This window comes from Balaenoptera borealis (assembly GCF_965194805.1).
Source record: "Balaenoptera borealis genome assembly, chromosome: 9".
Classification (NCBI taxonomy): Eukaryota; Metazoa; Chordata; class Mammalia; order Artiodactyla; family Balaenopteridae; genus Balaenoptera; species Balaenoptera borealis.
This window is the reverse complement of record NC_138873.1, coordinates 22,672,623-22,691,230: the sequence shown is the minus strand read 5'-3', so window position 1 is coordinate 22,691,230 and position 18,608 is coordinate 22,672,623. Positions and strand designations below refer to the sequence as shown.

The window sequence follows — 18,608 nt, the reverse complement described above, 5'->3', positions numbered from 1 at the left end:
ATGGATTTAAAAAGGAGGAGAAAAACGTCACTCCCTACCCTCACTCTCACCCCACGTTGAAGCATATGCTATTGCAGAAGCACTACAACTACAAAGGATGTTGGGGAAACTTCAGATAGGAATGGAAGTTATAACTCTCTCATTCTGATAAGATTGCCAAAGTAGAGCTAGCAACAGATCCAGAATACTTGGTTTAGAAGTAAGAAGCCTAGTGGGAGCACAGGACATGAATAGAGAAGGCCTTTCAACAGGAATGATTCTTAGCCACCCCCTGCAAGAAAGGGAAAATGGACCTCATGGATCTTCCCCTAAATAACATACATGTGGCTGATAGGGGTGGACTACAAATTCTATAAGGCCAGAAATCGTAGTTTAAAACAACAGATTACTGAAGTGTCATTGTTAGTACTAAAACATAGCTTCAAATTGTCATAGGTTATACACCAATCAATGTTGTATTTGCATCTTTAAAAGGATAAGAAGCAAAATGTAAAACAGTACAATTCAAATTAACATGAACATGTTTAGTCATGCTTCCTTCAAATATTCGTGAAAAAATTAAGGATGAAACAGTCCCTCAGTGTAAAAACTATCTCATTGAATTTAGTAGTGTTAATAGGTAGGTTTAAAAAGCTGGAACTTTTCTTTCAGATAGTATTGGAAAGATATCCCTAACTGAAAACTAGACAATAGCCAACAAAAAGACTTATAAAGAGAGCATAATCATGATTCACATATTAAATATCAATAAATAGATATGCTTCTTCATTAATTCCTGTTTTAAATCTTGCTTATCATATCTGTGTACAGTCTAAATTTAATGTGAAGAGATAATTAAATTGAACCATATCACAAAATATATAAAGAAAATTAGATCATTTTTAGCTCATACAAATTCATTGCAATATCTCAAAATCTCCATTGACACATCTCTGCAAACCTTTCTAGTTACACTACCCATCCTTTTTTTTTTTTTTCTTTTTCAGACTTTTATTTATCAGAGACCAACAAGGAATCTAAATGTGAACAATCTGACCAACAGAAGCAGAAAGGGTATTGTGGAGGCAAGAGAGAGAGAAAATTTCAAAAAAGAAGTGTAGACCTCTGTGTCCAATACTCTAAAAGTAAAGAGAAAACTCCTTGAAACCAGATCCTGGGTCTTGCTCGTTGTTGTATCTAAAGAATATAACACAATGCCTGACCCACAGTAGGTTCTGAATGAATGTTTGTTGAACTAATAAGGAAATGTGGTCTAAGCAACAAGGAGATCATGCATTATGAGCAGTTTTGGTAAGAGAATGGAGGTAGTTGCATAACAGGTCGAGGTGAGAATGGAAGTGGAAGATGAAGACACAGTCTAGTCTAGTGATATCCAAGCTGGATCAATCTTCAGAATCACCCAGAGAACTGACAAAAGACAGAGAGTATTAGGTTTCTCCCTAGATTTACTGGTGCAGAGTCTCTAGGATGTAAAATGTGAGATTCTGCATTTTGTAAGATTGTCAAGGGATTCTGAGCATAAGCCAGGTTTAGAAACCACCTTTCAAGACTGACTTCCGCAGTGAGCATCTTTCCACAACGTGAGGGTTTCTAGTGCAATGGGTGGAGAGTAACCGGAATCTAGCAGAAGTTTGGTGTTTGAAGATTCAGTTGCTTACCCTTTACAGTATGTCACATCATGTTTCTGTTTTTTAATTTTTATTGGAGTATAGTTGCTTTACAATGTAGTGTTAGTTTCTGCTGTACATGTCACATCATGTTTTAAGAGTATTGATACCCACAGTTTAAAAATGCTTTCACATTACTTGTTTCATTTGATAAAATAATCCTGTGCAGTAAAACTGATTAGTGTATCCATTTTACAGGAAAACTCAATGAGACTAAGGGATTAAATAGTGTTCAAATGTTTTAAGAGTATTAATCCACAGCAAAACTTATTCTGAATGAAATTATTAAAATTTTAATTTAAAAATACATTTTTTCATACAATAAAATGTCTAATACTGTAAATAACCATTTAAAATTAATGTAAAATGTGGGATGTCACTTTGGAAAAGCTGAAAAATACTGGATCCAATTACAGAAGGGTCAGAAAGTTTATCTGTTCTTTCCTCAAAAAAAATCATTTTGTTTTTAACCCATTAAAATGTATGACTTAAATGACATGAATGTTTAATAAGGAGAATGACAATGACAAGTCATATTGATTAAGGCAACATGTTGGAACTAGCCAGTCTACGATTAAAAGAATTGAAGGAAGACTATAGAAGGCAGAGAGATCATCTTTATAATTTTACAATAAGGTCATTTTGCTTTCCACTTCAATGCCTGTTTCCTGATAATTAACTGCATGTGTGAGTAAATGTTGATTTGAATTAATGAGTCATTTGTCATCTGACACATAGGTAATACAGTAGAAGTAGTTACACAGCAACCCACAGTTTTAAAATGCTTTCATATGAATTGTTTCATTTGATAAAATAATTCTGTGCAGCACAACTGATTAGTGTACCCATTTTGCAGAAAAACTCATCAAAACTAAGGGATTAAATGATGTTCAAATGATCACAGAGCCAGTAAGCAGATGACTCAGGATTCACACCTACATCTTGTGACTACAGATTCTATATTTTTTTCAATGATAGCACATTGCAGAGAATATGAAGAATCAAAGCAGCTGAAGAATCAAATGCTTTATCTAATCTATCTATTTTTAGATATTTGACCTCCTTGTCCTTTTAAAGTCAATAGTATTTTTAACAGGAAAGACGTTTTTACGGTGGACAAACTAAGCCTCAACAGTGCTAGCAAATAACATTTCATATTTTTTTAAGTTATCTCTAAAAACTGAATTTTCACAGAATCTATATAAATGTCTATAATCAACTCTAGGTTGTCCTTTCATAATCCAAAACTGATTCCTAATGAGATGTTTTATGTTTGGTTCTCTCTGAAAATGTGGTCCTTTTCCAAAAATTAATTTGAATTAAATCACAATCATTAAAGTTTTAATTTTCAAAAGAATTCCCCCAAATCTCCACAAATAATAAAGTAGAGAAGAAGGTCTACATTGGAAGTTGAAAAAATATTCTTAATGAAAATCTCCATAAGAAAAAATAAAAACTTAATGACAAATAGATGAATCAAGGGAATTGTTAGGATGAAGTAAAAGTTCGGTGTTTATTTTTGCTCCCCATGAAGACCTATGAATAACTGAAAATAGAAGCTACTGCCCAGAACCTTAATAAATCAGTAGTTTTCATGAGGAGTAGGCTATGGCTCTAATGACATTTAATATTTTGTATCAATAATTAAAACAATGAGTTAAGAAACAGCTCATTAAGTTTGAAGCCAGCAATATTAAGCCGGGTCATCACTTTAGAGCATGGATTGAAACTGAAAATAACCTTGGTCAAATGGAAATAAATAAGGACAAAAGAACAGAAAATAACAGCAAGCAATAAAAAAGGGAAATTTAATGAAGACTTGTGTCCTTTTGTGTAGAAAATAAATGAATTTTCCAAATGCCAGTTTGTCAGTACATTTGGGATGTAGGTGGGGTTCTCCAAAGAGCTGAAAATAATCTAAGGGTTACATAAAATATTGTTTAAACCTATACATTGATTCAAAAGTAAAAATAATAATGCACTGAAAATATACAAGTATAGCATATTACTATTTATCTTGTGCTAAATATTGGATAAACTCTTTCCAGAAGAAAATCTTCTACACTTCATATCAGCATCAATTTTTCCAAAAATGCAATTAATAAAGAAATAAGGACTAACTAAAAACTTTTAACTAAGAACTTGTTAAGAGTGAGCAAATAAAAAATGCAATTAAAGGCCTTGGAAATTGGTCAAACCCTCCTGAGCAATCAGTAATTGGAAGGACCAGAGTAAACTGTTATTTTGGGTTTTGAAATACGCAAATGGGAACTGTACTGCTTGTGACAACTAACAATAAGGAAAGTGTTGAACTTCACTCTCTGACCTCATGGCTCGGCCAGAACAGATGTCACTATTTAAATGCATCGCTACAGGCAAAAGACTGAAAGGTATATCTTAGAAGGGCCTTGTTTCCACAGAGAAGTAGGCAAATAGAACCAGCATAAATGGTTAAATGAGAGACTTGTCTGAGATGTGATCACGTGGAACAGTGCGACGGGCAGAGCAGTGACGCAATGCACTGAGCGGCCCCACCAGTTACTAGTGTCCCTTCTCTTCTTTGGGTCTCTCTCTGCTCAGTATTCAAGGAGACAATAGGATCCTATCTTAGGTCCCTCACCTCTGCAGTTAAAGACATTATTCTTATTTTGCAAATGGGGAAAATGTTGCCTTATGGGCATGAGTTTTGTGCTGTTTTATCATTTTTTTCCAACTAGAACATTTGGACATAACAGATGCAGGACTAGCACCGAGATGCCATAACCCCCAACCTGGTGTGTTCCTTCCTTATTTATAGTGTGTCCCAAAGGTTTCAGATTGAGTTGGATAAATAATCTTCAGAAACTGTAAAGTAATATACAAATTATGGCAATAGTGGGAATATTGTGAGAATTATACAGCATCTCTCCCACTCAATATGTGAGATTCCTTCTAAGGAGAAAGGAAAGGGAAATAATCTAGAAGTACTTGAGACTAATGAGGAAAAGAAATCTGATTTATTGAAGATTTATTCAGTTTATTTTTAAAATTAAAAACTAGTACATTGTGCAGATTACAATTCATCCTGTCTCTATGGTTATGTAAAAATAACAACTGAGCTCTTGTTATGCAAAACAAATTTTCCTTTTCGAATTGGCAGCTAGGAAGCTCTCAGACAAATGGATGGGTCAAATTTTGTCAAAGTATGGGTCACCTTATATTTTTCATCTTTTATTTTCCCTATATCTGGTTTTCCTCCCTTTTTTTATTCCTATTGTATGTTGTTTGTATCTTTATTTTTAAACTGCCTTAAATTCTTTTGGAACAAGTTGAAAATAAATAGGTCACCATTCTGTTAACATGGGTTATCTGTAGGGTGAGTGCAAGTGATCTTCTTGGGTATGTATGGTCAATCAGAACTCTCCCCAAAAGAGCTTAGAAGCACACTCTGAGCACCGATCTCAGAATCCACTGAGAGGCAAGGCCTTCTCAGGGTACTGTCCAGGGCTATGGACCAAAGCAGAAAGCATCTCCAATCACGGCCAGGTGGTTAATCAGATCTGAGCTTCAGTCAGGAGTTTTGGTGAGAAACCAGCAAACAGATAACGGCACTCCCTCTCACCACTGGACAGAGACTGAAGAAAAAACTTCATAAGTGCTAGGGAATGTTAGACCTAGGGCCCACATTTGATATGTTTCAATACTTTAATAAGTAATTATAGCAAAGAAAACTGTTTGCATAGGTATAATATCCAAATAATGTTAACAATTCAAGGTTCACAGTTAAGGGAACTAGCTCAGTTGTGGAATTAAATAAGATTATCCTAACTAGCAAACAAAAGCTTGAACTTATAAATACATGAGCACATTAGATTTGGTGCACTATTATTTTTGCATTTAATCCAACATTGGCTGTTTAGTATCAGAAAAACAACATAATCTGGTACATTAAATTAATATTAATTTCATTTTCATTGTCTTACAGATTTTTAAAATTTAACTTAGAAATGCATTTTAGTTAACAGTTTTATAAAAAACAAAATAAGAAGTTGATACCTAGTTTTACCTTTGTAAATATATAAAATTAAAAGTTTATAATTTAGCTCTAGGAATCTGTGAAAATTTTTTCCTGTAAAGGAAAAAGGAGAAATTCTTAAAAGTTCCTTGCATTTTAATTATGGGTTTTTAGACACCAAAAGGTCTTCAAGAGTCAAAGAAATAATATTCTATTCCAATATTCTATTCCAATATTCTATTCCAAATATTCTGTATTTGGAAATACAGCTATTATAATAGATAATGAAGGAGATATGAAAATGGCAACAATAAGAAAAGTAGGGCTTATAAGGACCCTCCTACACGGTATCACAGCATACATGTCCCAACAGTAGGGGGTGGGAATGTGTGTGTGTAAGTGTGTGTGTGTATGTGTGTGTGTGTAAAACTGTTAGAAACATGATACAACAGAGAATATGTAAATACTTTTAGGCAGCTATTTAATGTAAGCAAGAAAAAGAAGTATATTTTCAAAATAGTAACAAAAAATTCACCAAGATAAAAGTAAAAATTAACTTAGAGCACCACTATCACCATTTCAGATCATTCACTGTCTCTCCTCCTCCCATTCTCATTATGATAAGCCTCTGAGGCACATCTACAGGGGACACAAATGATCTTTCCTAAGGATGTATCAGCTGAAGCTCCTCAAAAAAGTATGGAATGTCAAGAATTAATAATCACAATTACCAAAAAGTGTCACCTGTACCACCCTTTGGCCATATCAAACAAGGTGATTCAAACCTCAAGATAGATTCACAAATATTGTGTTTGTTTCAAGTCTCTACTGTCCAGTAGTGCTGTCATCAATCATATGTAACATTTAAGTCTCCACTTCACATAGTGATATGCTTTCCAAAATCTAATTATCTTCCTGTTTCTTTCTCTACATTATTGTAATTCTGTCTCTAAACTCTCTACCTTTATTTTCTTAGGCAAAGATATTTAAGCCATCACATGAAGATAGGATATTTGGTTTAACAAACAATTGAATTTGTTGTTTAAAAACTCTAATAGGAAGTTTTTGTGGGTCTTTGCTTTCACTTTTCCATTGCTACAACTACTTTATTTTAAATTCAAGGTGTTTCTTTTATTTGCAGCTGCATTTTACAAGATTCTTTCATCTTATTGAATCTAATGAATCAGCTTTTGCAATCATTTTTCTGTTTTTACTCTGGGGTGCTTTGTTTTAAACTTAACTTTTCAGTCTGCCATTAAATAAGAAAAGCCATCAGGAATTTCTTATACCTGGGAAAGTAATAATGCGGCTTAATGGTACAGAGTCCAGGTTTTGAATTGGGTTCAGATTATGTCTCCATCACTGTGAGATCATGAAAATGTTGCTTAATTTCAAGCCTTAGTTTTCTTCACTTTAAAATGGTAATAATTATAGTGCTTGTTTCATAGTGTTGTGAGGATAAAAAACTCACACAAAAGAACTTAGCACAGTACTAAGTGCAATTAGTCTTATACTTGTTTCCAAATCCACAAGAAATCAAAACGTTTAGTGAGATGAAGTGTGAGATTAAGCACTAATCAACACTTGATTACTATGTTCTAGAAGAAAAATAGAAGTGTAGACAACATATAACAAAACATTTCCAAACAATTTTAAGTGAATATTGGAATGTAATGTGTAATTTCATCACTAGTAATTCCAGTTCCTTGATTTAAATTTCCAAAATGCACACTGAGAGGCAAGAGTAGGCTCTGGACCAAGTAGAAGACACAACCCACCTTTCTTTATCATTGTTATTAAAGTATCCGTGCTGTGTTTACGAAGTACGTGATACACATAAACTGAAAAAGTCAGTAAATATATAAATAGCATTTTATCTGACCTTGGTAAGAGCCAATTTATCAATCTCCATGAAAATAGATTGAGAAAAGTAATATGAAATAAACTCAAGCCCTGGGTCTTGCTACAAATATCACCTTTAAAAATGAAAGCATAATGAGAATAATTTTAACTATTATAGTGATAGCTCTTCATTAAGTTTTATTCTAATCATTAAATAGAATTTTTTTAACTTTCTAATTAAAATGGGCCCCATAAAGAAGGGCAACTAAACTAAAAAGTCACATTTTAATTATGGAATACAAAAAAACTTTTTAAAAGATAATAGAAATTGTGTCATAGAAACAAAATGAGGTGCATAACTTACCCAAAGTCACCCGTTTTTGTAGGACTGTGGTTTTAGAAAGAATATTACAGGGACTAAAAAGTCAATAGTATTCAGTTTAAAAAGACAATTGCTCTCGACTCCATTCCATTGCCTTTCCTTCAAGGAAGATTAACTCCTCAATGCCAAAGTGAAGTAAGGGTATTATTGCAAATACCAGGAAATTTAGATGGACTCATTTTTCATTAATAATTTAATATGTAAATTAAAGAGGAGGGCCATGAACACCATCTTAATCATCCAAGTTAAATTGTTTAAATCGCTTAAGCCAACACCGCACCGCTAAAGGAATTAGACCAGGACTCCATACAATAATGCCTAATTATACATTTCCCCCCACCCCCATCCAGACATCTCGTCTGCTGAAATGCCCAAAATCATGATTATAGACAGCCTGGGATAGTGGCACTGGATCAAGAGTCAGCAGGACTGGATTCTCCTCTCAGCTCTGCCAGGGGAACTTACATTCCCTGGGCTTCAATATCCTCACCTGAAAAATAACACATTTGAACTAGTTGATCTACAAGGTAGAATAATAGATATTTCCCACCCTTATAATATGTGGAAAGCAGACTTGATATCAAAGATGTATTTTTACAGCACTGTTTTAATGCTAAAATTTAGTACCTACCTGTTTGTGGAAAAAATATATATATATATCACTTGACTTGAGGTATTAAAACAAGAAGAATGTATAAAGTCATGTCTGAAGAACATGTACTAGTCTAGTTGTTTTTGCTTCAAATAAATAGCAGAATTTAGTTAGTAAGTGTAAATGATGTTTCTCCTTATTTGAAAAAAAAATCAAAATCAAACATTTCCCTAATATTAAGACAGACAGTCTTACCTATCAGGTTATTAAACTACCAAATAAGGAAAAGCGCACCTCTAAGCTTTTAGGGACATACAAAAAGCTTCTACAAGATTGTTGCACATTCATTCTATAGCTTTTCTGTGAAATGGATAATAAAGATTCCTAGAGTGTGTGGAGGGCAGGGGAAGACTAGGCTATGCAATTTTAAAACTACTTTTAAACTAATGCAATTTTAATTATTTTTAAAATAATGATTTTCTTATATATTTTTCAAGCGTCACATCAGTCAATTTTAACTCCTTTTACTCTAATTCCCAGATACAGTCTCTCTCTTCTCCCTTCCTCCTCCCAGCCCTTCCTTTCTCTCTCCTCTCCCCAGGTACACTCCCTGCCCCTCTCTACTGCTTTTCTAGGCCACCCACCGTTACCTATGCCCTTACCTGTCGGCGCTGAGGGCAGTGAGAGTGAACACGGACACCCCCACGGAGGTGAGCTGGATCACCGGGATGAGTTTGCAGCCCACCTTCCCGAACATCCACTCGTCAAAGAAGTAGCGGGAAGCATCCACAGGGACGCAGGTGAGCAGCAGCAGCGCGTCCCCAGCGGCCAGGTTAGAGATGAAGATGTTGGGGACGCTCCTCATGGCGCTGTTGGTGATGAAGATCCTCACCAGCATGATGTTGCCCAGCAAGCCCACTGTGGTGATGAGCAGGTAGAGGGACGGGATCACGCAGCGGATCACGAACTCCGCAGTGGTCCCGTCCGGGGCGGGTAGGAAATCCCTTTCGGAGACCTCTGCGACGAAACCGCTCTGATTCACGCCCGCGGTCCAGGAGAGGTTGGAAAGAGACTCGGGGGGCATGGTCTCTTTCCCAGGAGAGTCCGCTGGAGTTTTCATGCACCCAGGTGCCCTGAAAAGTGCAACGCACTCTTGGGCTCAATGGATTTCCCTCTTGCCAAGTTCACCTCCCGCGGGGATCGCGTCACACACCGCCTTGTCCTGAAGAGGACGGGGCCGGGTGAGAAGGCTGTCCGCAGGCTCCAGCCCTTCACCTTTAGAAGGGGCACGCACATTGGCTCCTGCTGGCTCCGAATTTAAGAAAAAAAAAAAAAAGAAGTTGAGTCTTTGTTCCAGTCCTCAATGGTTTGTTCTCGCTTATAGATAGCGGAGAACAGCCTTTCTGTGAACAAAGGTTTATCCCTCTGGAATTAATTAAAATACCTGCCAGACCTTTCTCGGGGAGGGGAGGACGTCATCCTGTCGCTGTCCAGCGAACCGCGGCTGAAATGCTAGGAACTAGCTTGGGGCGGCTGGCACTTTGCTGGTCCCACAGCTTTGCTCTTGTTTCTGCAGTTCCTGCTGTATTGTGTGGGATTGGAGGGGCTCTGAGTCCTCTCTCGCACACTGCCTCCCTATATAGATCTATTCTTACCCGCCTCCGAGTAGGAGGCGCCCCAGACAGAAGTCTGTGAACCTCTGAAGATTTGGGGGCTGAGCTGGTGTGTCCCTGAGGCTCTCGCACTGAAGTTAGGAAAGAAAAGGAGTGACAAAAGAGGAAGTAAATGAATGGAATTCCCTCCCTACTTTTCTTCCTTGATCCACTTTTCTCACCCCAAGTATAGAAACTTTCCTACTGCTAGCATATTATTTTTTAACTTACAGTTTATTGAAATATAGCATGCATAAGGTACACAATTCTTAAATGTAAGTTCAGTCTAACCATCATTCAGAATCTACAATCTAACCACTATCCCCTAATGTCACCACTATTCATTCTGCCTTTTATAATCTAAAGTTAGTTTGCCTGCTTTTGAGCATCATATAAATGAAATTATAAAATGTTTAATCTCGTGTCCAGCTTCTTTTACTCAACATTATATCTGTGAGGTCCACCCACATTTTTGTGTGTAGTATTTTTCATTGCTGTATACTATTCCAGTATAAATATACCACTGTTCGGGTATCCCTTCTAATGTTGATTGACATTTGGATTCTTTATAGCTTTAGCTAATTTGAATAATGTTTCTGTAAATATCCATGTGCCTGTCTTCTGGTGCACATTGGAATTCCAGACGTGGATTTGCTAGGTCACAATGATTATTTTAAACTTGAGCAGAAATTAACAATTTTTCAAAGTGAATTCCAAGTTTTTTTCTTTTGGAAACTTGCTTGACAATACCTATTAAGGCTGAACATATGCATGTCTATGACCGAGCAATGCCACCCCTAAGTATATACTCAATATATATCTGATACATTGTTTTAAATAGAATGTCCCTAAGAACAAAATAACTCTCCAAATTAACACCATTTGAGTCTAATATAAACCTCTCAGGAGTGGCACAGTTCTGAAGTTAGCCAAATAACACTATTTACATTAGGAAAAAACATCTGGCTAATTCTTGGTTAAAGGATAAAATTGTATGATAACAAGAAAATTGGTCAAGGACTGCCTACAATGATCTAGTCATAAGCTGATGAAAAGTGCCAAGCCATTTGTAAAATTTAAGTAATTTTTTCAGATATTGCTGACCAAGAACAGCATTTAATTATCATAGTTTAATTAGGCAAGGTAAACATTTGCATTGTAATCAATTTTATGTTTTTCTAACACAATTACAAGTGTTAATTATACTCTTCTTGGATTTCATTACTTATAATAGTCTGTTATTGAGGTTGGCTAAATAGAATGCTTATACATTTGAATATGTGTTAATGAACTTTATATATCATAGATATCAAGGCAATTAATATTACATAAAAGTTGAAAATGTCTCTAGGAATTTTATCTTCAAAGTTATTTAAGTTTTCACTTTTAGCATCCAATCTCATTATGCAAAGTAAATTAACTACAAAGCAATCTTCTAAATTCTGAAATCTCTCAGCCTTTCAAACTGCAATTATACATTTTAACCTATTTTATATGAAAACATATTTTAGTCTAAATTGCTGTGTGCATAGCTGTATTCTCTTCTGATTGTGTCTGGATGATGCTAAGGATTTAGATAAGAAAAATGTCTAGTCTAAAACTGGATTAATAAATATCCAATTGCCTAGCATTGTAGAAATAAGGCATCTGAATTACTGATGTTTTCCATTTCAAGTGAATCCATATGCATTTACTGAAAGGCTTGGGCTCGTAGGAGTGGAGAGTATAATAAATGTGTTAATAATGATGGCCTCCCTGATATTTTATTAAAATATATTATAAAGTTATTGTCACTATGTATGTGTTATTTAGACACATCACCAAGTTACATATAGGTACACGTGTTGTCACATTTGTATAGAATCAATATACATCAGAGATAAATATCTATTGAAGGAACAAATTTTTTTTGAAATCAATGTGTCATACACTACATTAGATTCCTTAGCATCATGTCTAATTTAAATATTCTATGAAGTAGGTATTTGAATCTTAAAACTGCATTTTAAAGCTTATTATATTTGACTTCAAAGTCTATTGTATCTCACTGTTCCCAGAGAATAAAAGTGCCTGGGAAAATGTGATTTCTATATAATTGAAGGATATATTTTCAGTACTAAGGCATTCAATGTTTATAAAATATACATTATACATTTCATTGCCTTAAACTGAACAAATGCTTTTCAGAACTATATATAAACATTTCTTGCTGTTTCAAATTCATGCAAATAAGTTGGAAACCACAACCAAAAATAAGGACAAAATCAGTAAATTTAAACTAAGCCAATAATGGCACAGATGATATAATAAGTAGATAAAGACATTAAAAATGTTAGCAAAACCTTATTTCATTTTGAGGAGGAAGAGGAAAGCATTAGCATGTAAGGAGAGACATGGAGCATATAAAAATAAATATATTGAATTTATATTGAGATAAAAACAATGTCTGTGATGAAAAATAAACTTTACAGGATTAACAGCAGATCAAACACTGGAGAAGAAAAGGTAGAGAATTTGATAATATAGTAAGAGGAGCTATCTGAAATGAAATACAGAGGGAAAAAGACTGAAAATAATGAACAGAGTATCAGCACACTATATCTGTAACTAGGTCACTGAAGGAAAGAAAGGAAAAGGTTTTTAAATACTTGAAGAAAAAATGGCCCCAAATTTTTCAAATTTGAAGAAAGCAAATCCCAGGCAGAAGAAGCATGAAGAAAACTCTACCAAGATTGAAAACTAGAAGCTTTCCCACTAAGGTCAGGAGCAAGGAAAGGGTGTCCTCCTTCACCACTTTTATCCAACATTGTACTGCAAGTTCTAGGACTGCAATAGGGAAAAAAAAGAAAATGAAAGGTATACTGATTAAGAAAGAAGAAATAAAACACTCCTTGTTAGGGAATGACATGATTGTCTATGTAGAAAATCCAAAAAAATCAACAACAACAACAAAAAGAGCTCCTGCAACTAATAAGCAATTACAGCAAGGTTGCAGAATATAAGGTTAATTTATAAAAGTCGATTGCTTTCTTATATACCAGCAATAAGCAAGTGGAATTTGAAATTAAAAACACAATACCATTGACACTAGCACCCACCAAAATAAAATACTTAGGTATAAATCTGACAAAATATGTACCAGACCTGAGATTATTAAAGCAGATGAATCCATTGGGAACCTAACTGGGCTCAGATACTGCAGATCACATTACTTGCAATCAAGGTGGCCTATGGGAGACCTACAGGCACACACAAGTAAAGGTATATTTAGGGGTAACCACTCCCACATGAGTTTGTCTTGGGAAATGGAAAAATTTTCTGTGCAAATGCGTTTCCTAATTTCACTCAGGCAGTTACAATACAATGGATACAACATATATGGTAGATAAAACAAAACTGGACAACCAGGTCAAAGAGATCATTAGGAGAAATGAGACTAGGCATAGGTAAATCAACACAAACAGAATTCACCTTTAATGCAAAGAGTCATTCAGAGGATAAAACCTTCTTGCAAGAGTATGGTGCCCCATGATATCTTATTCTAGGGAGAAGGCAAATGAGAGTAAGCTTCTTAGTCTGGTAAAGAAGCTTTAACTAAATTTCTTCCAAAGGGAAGAAATGTTAAGAAAATGTGAATGAACAAAATGGTAGGAAGGAGCTTGTACTCTGAATCAAAAAGAGCTGTTAGATATATTACTACAAATAGAAGCAGGAGTAGACCAGGTTGGGAGGACAATGTCTAGAATGGCAGTGCAAAGAGTCCACAGACATTCTCCCAAGTGAAACAACTATAATTGGTGAAAATTATAAGTAAACATATATAATCATTTAATGTCTCTAGAAATTGTCCAAAGTACATACAGCAACTGAAGAAATATTATTCAAAATTATCTACTAAATCTAAGTGAAAACATCCAAAGTCTGACATCTGAGACTCGATCCTCTTTTTCTATCCCCCACACTGTTAGCTCTGCATGACAAAAACTCCTCTCTGTGTGGGTGCAACACGAACACAAGACTCCTTCTGCCCCCAGCAGAGAAACCAATCATTAAGCACCATGAAGAACCATGGTAATGTGATATCACACACACATGAAAAACACAATTCTCCAGAAACCAAACTTAAAGTCATGGAATATTATGATCTAACTGATAAAGAATTCAAGATATAATAAAATAAAATAATTTTATTCAGGAATAAAATTAATGAACAGAAGGAATACTTTATCAAAGAGATTGAAAGTCTAAAAACAAACCAAACAGAAATTCTGGAGTTGAAGAACTCAATAAATGAGATGAAGAACACATTAGAAAACATTGGAAATAGAGAAGATCATATGATAGAGAGTATTAGTGAGCTCGAAGATAGAAATATAGAAATGAGACAAGTAGAAGAGGAGACACAATTAAGATGTTAAAAAATGAAGAAATTCTATGACAGTTATCTGACTCCATTAGGAAGGGCAATGTTAGAATAATGGGTATCCCAGAAGGAGAAAAGAGGGAGAAGAGAGCAGAGAGTTTATGTAAAGAAATAAAATCAGAGAACTTCTCAAACCTGGGGAAGGAAATGAATATACAAGTCCATGGAACTAAGAGAACATCGAATTACCTAAAAGCAAAAAGGTCTTCTCCAAGACACATAATATTAAAGCTGTCAAAAGTTAGTGACAGAGAAAGAATTTTAAAAGCAGCCAAGGAAAAAAGAATGGTAATCTACAGAGGAACCTCCATTAGGCTATCAGCAGATTTTTTCAGCAGAAACTCTACAGGCCAGGAGAGAGTGGAATGACACACTCAAAGTATTGAAAGTATTGAAAGATAAACACTCTCAGCCAGGAATACTCCACACAGCTAAATTATACTTAAGATATGAAGGAGAAATAAAGGATTTCCTAGACAAACAAAAGCTGAGGGAATTCATCAACACTAGACTTGCCTTACAGGAAATAATGAAAGAAGCTCTTCTATCTGAAACAAAAAGGGAAAAGCACACAAAACTTTGAGTAAGATGATAAATAGACATACAGAAAAAATGCAACCCTGTATTGTAATAGGTTGTTAAAAACTTAATTGTAGAACAAAGGTTAAAGGGAAAAAAGCTATGTGAAAGTACTATAACTACTTCAATTTGGTAACAAACTCACAACAAGAAAAGGGAAAATTTGAGACAAGAAAATCAAAAATGGGGAAGAGGAAAAGGATGGAACCCATATAGGCAAATGAAGATAAGATGCCATCATCAGAAAAAGGACTATTTTATCTATGAGACAGTTTACACAAACCTCATGGTAACCACAAAATGTAAATCTAGAACAGAGACACAAAACATAAAAAAAGAAGAAAATGGGACTTCCCTAGCAGTCCAGTGGTTAAGACTCCATGCTCCCAATGCAGGGGACACAGGTTTGATCCCTTGTCAGGGAACTAAATTCCTGCATGCCACACAGTGCAGCCAAAAAAAAAAGAGGAAACTGAAAAAAAAATTATAGAAAACCACCAAACTAAAATGGCAGAATGAAAAAGAAGGAAAAAGAAATAATAGAAATAGATAATAACCAGAAAAAAAGATAAAATGGCAGTATTAATTCACATTTATCAATAATCACCCTATATGTAAATAGATTGAATTCACTAATCAAAATATACAAAATGACTAGGTAGATTAAAAGACAAGACTCAACTATATGCTGAATCCAGGAAACTCATCTCAGCTCTAAAAAAGAAATATAGACTCAAAGTGAAAAGATGGTAGATGATACCCCAAGCAAATCATAGCCATAAGAAAGCAATTATAGCCTACTTTATCAGACTAAATACACTTCAAGCCAAAAAAGGTAACAAGAGACAAAGAAGGACATTATATCATGATAAAGGGGACAATTCATCAAGAAGACATTATTGTTATTAATATATATGGACATAACATAGGGGCACTAAAATGTAGAAAGCAATTATTAACAAACCTAAAGAGAGGAATTGACAGCAACACAATAACAGTAGAGAAAATAGTAGGGGACTTTAACACCTCACTTGCATCAATAGATAGATCATCCAGACAGAAAGTCAATAAGGAAACAGCAGCCTTATATAAAACATTAGACCAAATGGATTTGATACACTACAGAACATTCCATCCAAATGCAGCAGAATACAGATTCTCCACAAATGCACATGAAACAGTCTCAAGGATAGACCAAATGTTGGGAGACAAAACAAGTTTTAATAAATTTAAGAAGACTGACTTGAGAAAGAAAAACAAAGCTGGAGGAATCAGGTTCCTTGACTTCAGACTATACTACAAAGCTACAGTAATCAAGACAGTATGGTACTGGCACAAAACCAGAAATATAGATCAATGGAACAGGATAGAAAGCCCAGAGATAAACCCACGCACATATGGTCACCTTATCTTTGATAAAGGAGGCAAGAATATACAATGGAGAAAAGAGAGCCTCTTCAATAAGTGGTGCTGGGAAAACTAGACAGCTACATGTAAAAGAATGAAATTAGAACACTCCCTAACACCATACACAAAAATAAACTCAAAATGGATTAAAGACCTAAATGTAAGGCCAGACACTATTAAACTCTTAGAGGAAAACACAGGCAGAACACTCTATGACATACATTGCAGCAAGATCCTTTTCAACCCACCTCCTAGAGAAATGGAAATAAAAACAAAAGTAAACAAATGGGACCTAATGAAACTTAAAAGCTTTTGCACAGCAAAGGAAACCATAAACAAGACGAAAAGACAACCCTCAGAATGGGAGAAAATATTTGCAAATGAAGCAACTGACAGAGGATGAATCTCCAAAGTTTACAAGCAGCTCATGCAGCTCAATATCAAAAAAACAAACAACCCAATCCAAAAATAGGCAAAAGACCTAAATAGACATTTCTCCAAAGAAGATATACAGATTGCCAACAAACACATGAAAGAATGCTCAACATCATTAATCATTAGAGAAATGCAAATCAAAACTACAATGAGATATCATCTCACACAGGTCAGAATGGCCATCATCAAAAAATCTACAAACAATAAATGTTGGAGAGGGTGTGGAGAAAAGGGAACCCTCATACACTGTTGGTGGGAAAGTAAATTGATACAGCCACTATGGAGAACAGTATGGAGGTTCCTTAAAAAACTAAAAATAGAACTACCATACGACCCAGCAATCCCACTACTGGGCATATACCCTGAGAAAACTATAATTCAAAAAGAGTCATGTACCACAATGTTCATTGCCACTCTATTTACAATAGCCAGGACATGGAACCAACAGAAGTGTCCATCGACAGATGAATGGATAAAGAAAATGTGGCACATATATACAATGGAATATTACTCAGCCATAAAAAGAAACGAAATTGAGTTATTTGTAGTGAGGTGGATGGACCTAGAGTCTCTCCTACAGAGTGAAGTAAGTCAGAAAGAGAAAAACAAATACTGTATGCTAACACATATATATGGAATCTAAAAAAAAAAAAAAAATGGTCATGAAGAACCTAGGGGCAAGACAGGAATAAAGATGCAGACCTACTAGAGAATGGACTTGAGGACATGGGGAGGGGGAAGGGTAAGTGGGACAAAGTGAGAGAATGGTAGTGTATATACAGACATATATACACTACCAAATGTAAAATAGATAGTGGGAAGCAGTCACATAGCACAGGGAGATCAGCTCGGTGCTTTGTGACCAGCTAGAGGGGTGGGATAGGGAGGGTGGGAGGGAGGGAGATGCAAGAGGGAAGAGATATGAGGATATATGTATATGTATAACTGATTCACTTTGTTATAAAGCAGAAACTAACACACCATTGTAAAGCAATTATACTCCAATAAAAACGTTAAAAAAAAAACAAAAACAAATGTACCAAGTAAAAATTTGCAAAATAAATAAATAAATAAATAAATTTAAGAAGATTGAAATCATAGCAAGCATCTTTTCTGATCACAGTGGTATGAAACTAGAAATCAACTACAAGAAGAAAGCCAGAGAAACCACAAATATGTGGAGACTAAACAACATGCTACTGAACAACTATTGGGTCAATAAAGAAATCAAAGGAGAAATTTTTAAAATGCCTGAAGACAAATAAAAATGAAAATACAACCTACCAAAATCTATGAGATTCAGTCAAAGTGATCCTAAGAGGGAAGTTTATCCTACTTCAAAAACAAGAAAAATTTCATATAAAAACAATCTAACCTTACACAAAAGGAACTAGAAAAAGAAGCACAAATAAAGCCCAAAATCAGTAGAGGGAAAAAAATAATAAAGATCAAAGCAGAAATAAATGAAATAGAGACTAAAAAGATGATAGAGAAGATCCATGAAACTAAGATCTGGTTCTTTGGAAAGAAACAAAGTTGACAAACCTTTAGGTAGACTCACTAAGAAAAGAAGAGAGAAGGTTCAGATAAATCAGAAAGAATTTATAGCCGACTAAATCAGAAATGAAAGAAGAG

The 18,608-nt window shown here is 35.0% G+C and overlaps 2 protein-coding genes across 2 annotated transcripts in view; one reads left to right on the top strand and one right to left on the bottom strand.

Moving 5' to 3' along the window:
* Positions 1 to 12,119, bottom strand: part of NMBR (neuromedin B receptor) — a 56,331-nt gene extending 44,212 nt beyond the window's left edge. Inside the window, 1 exon segment of the mRNA XM_082405591.1 lies at positions 9,140 to 12,119. Within this exon segment, the coding sequence (XP_082261717.1) occupies positions 9,140 to 9,597 (458 nt within the window). The 5' untranslated portion in view covers positions 9,598 to 12,119.
* GJE1 (gap junction protein epsilon 1) overlaps positions 1 to 18,608 on the top strand; it is a 98,314-nt gene that overhangs the window by 53,469 nt on the left and 26,237 nt on the right. The window lies entirely within an intron of this gene.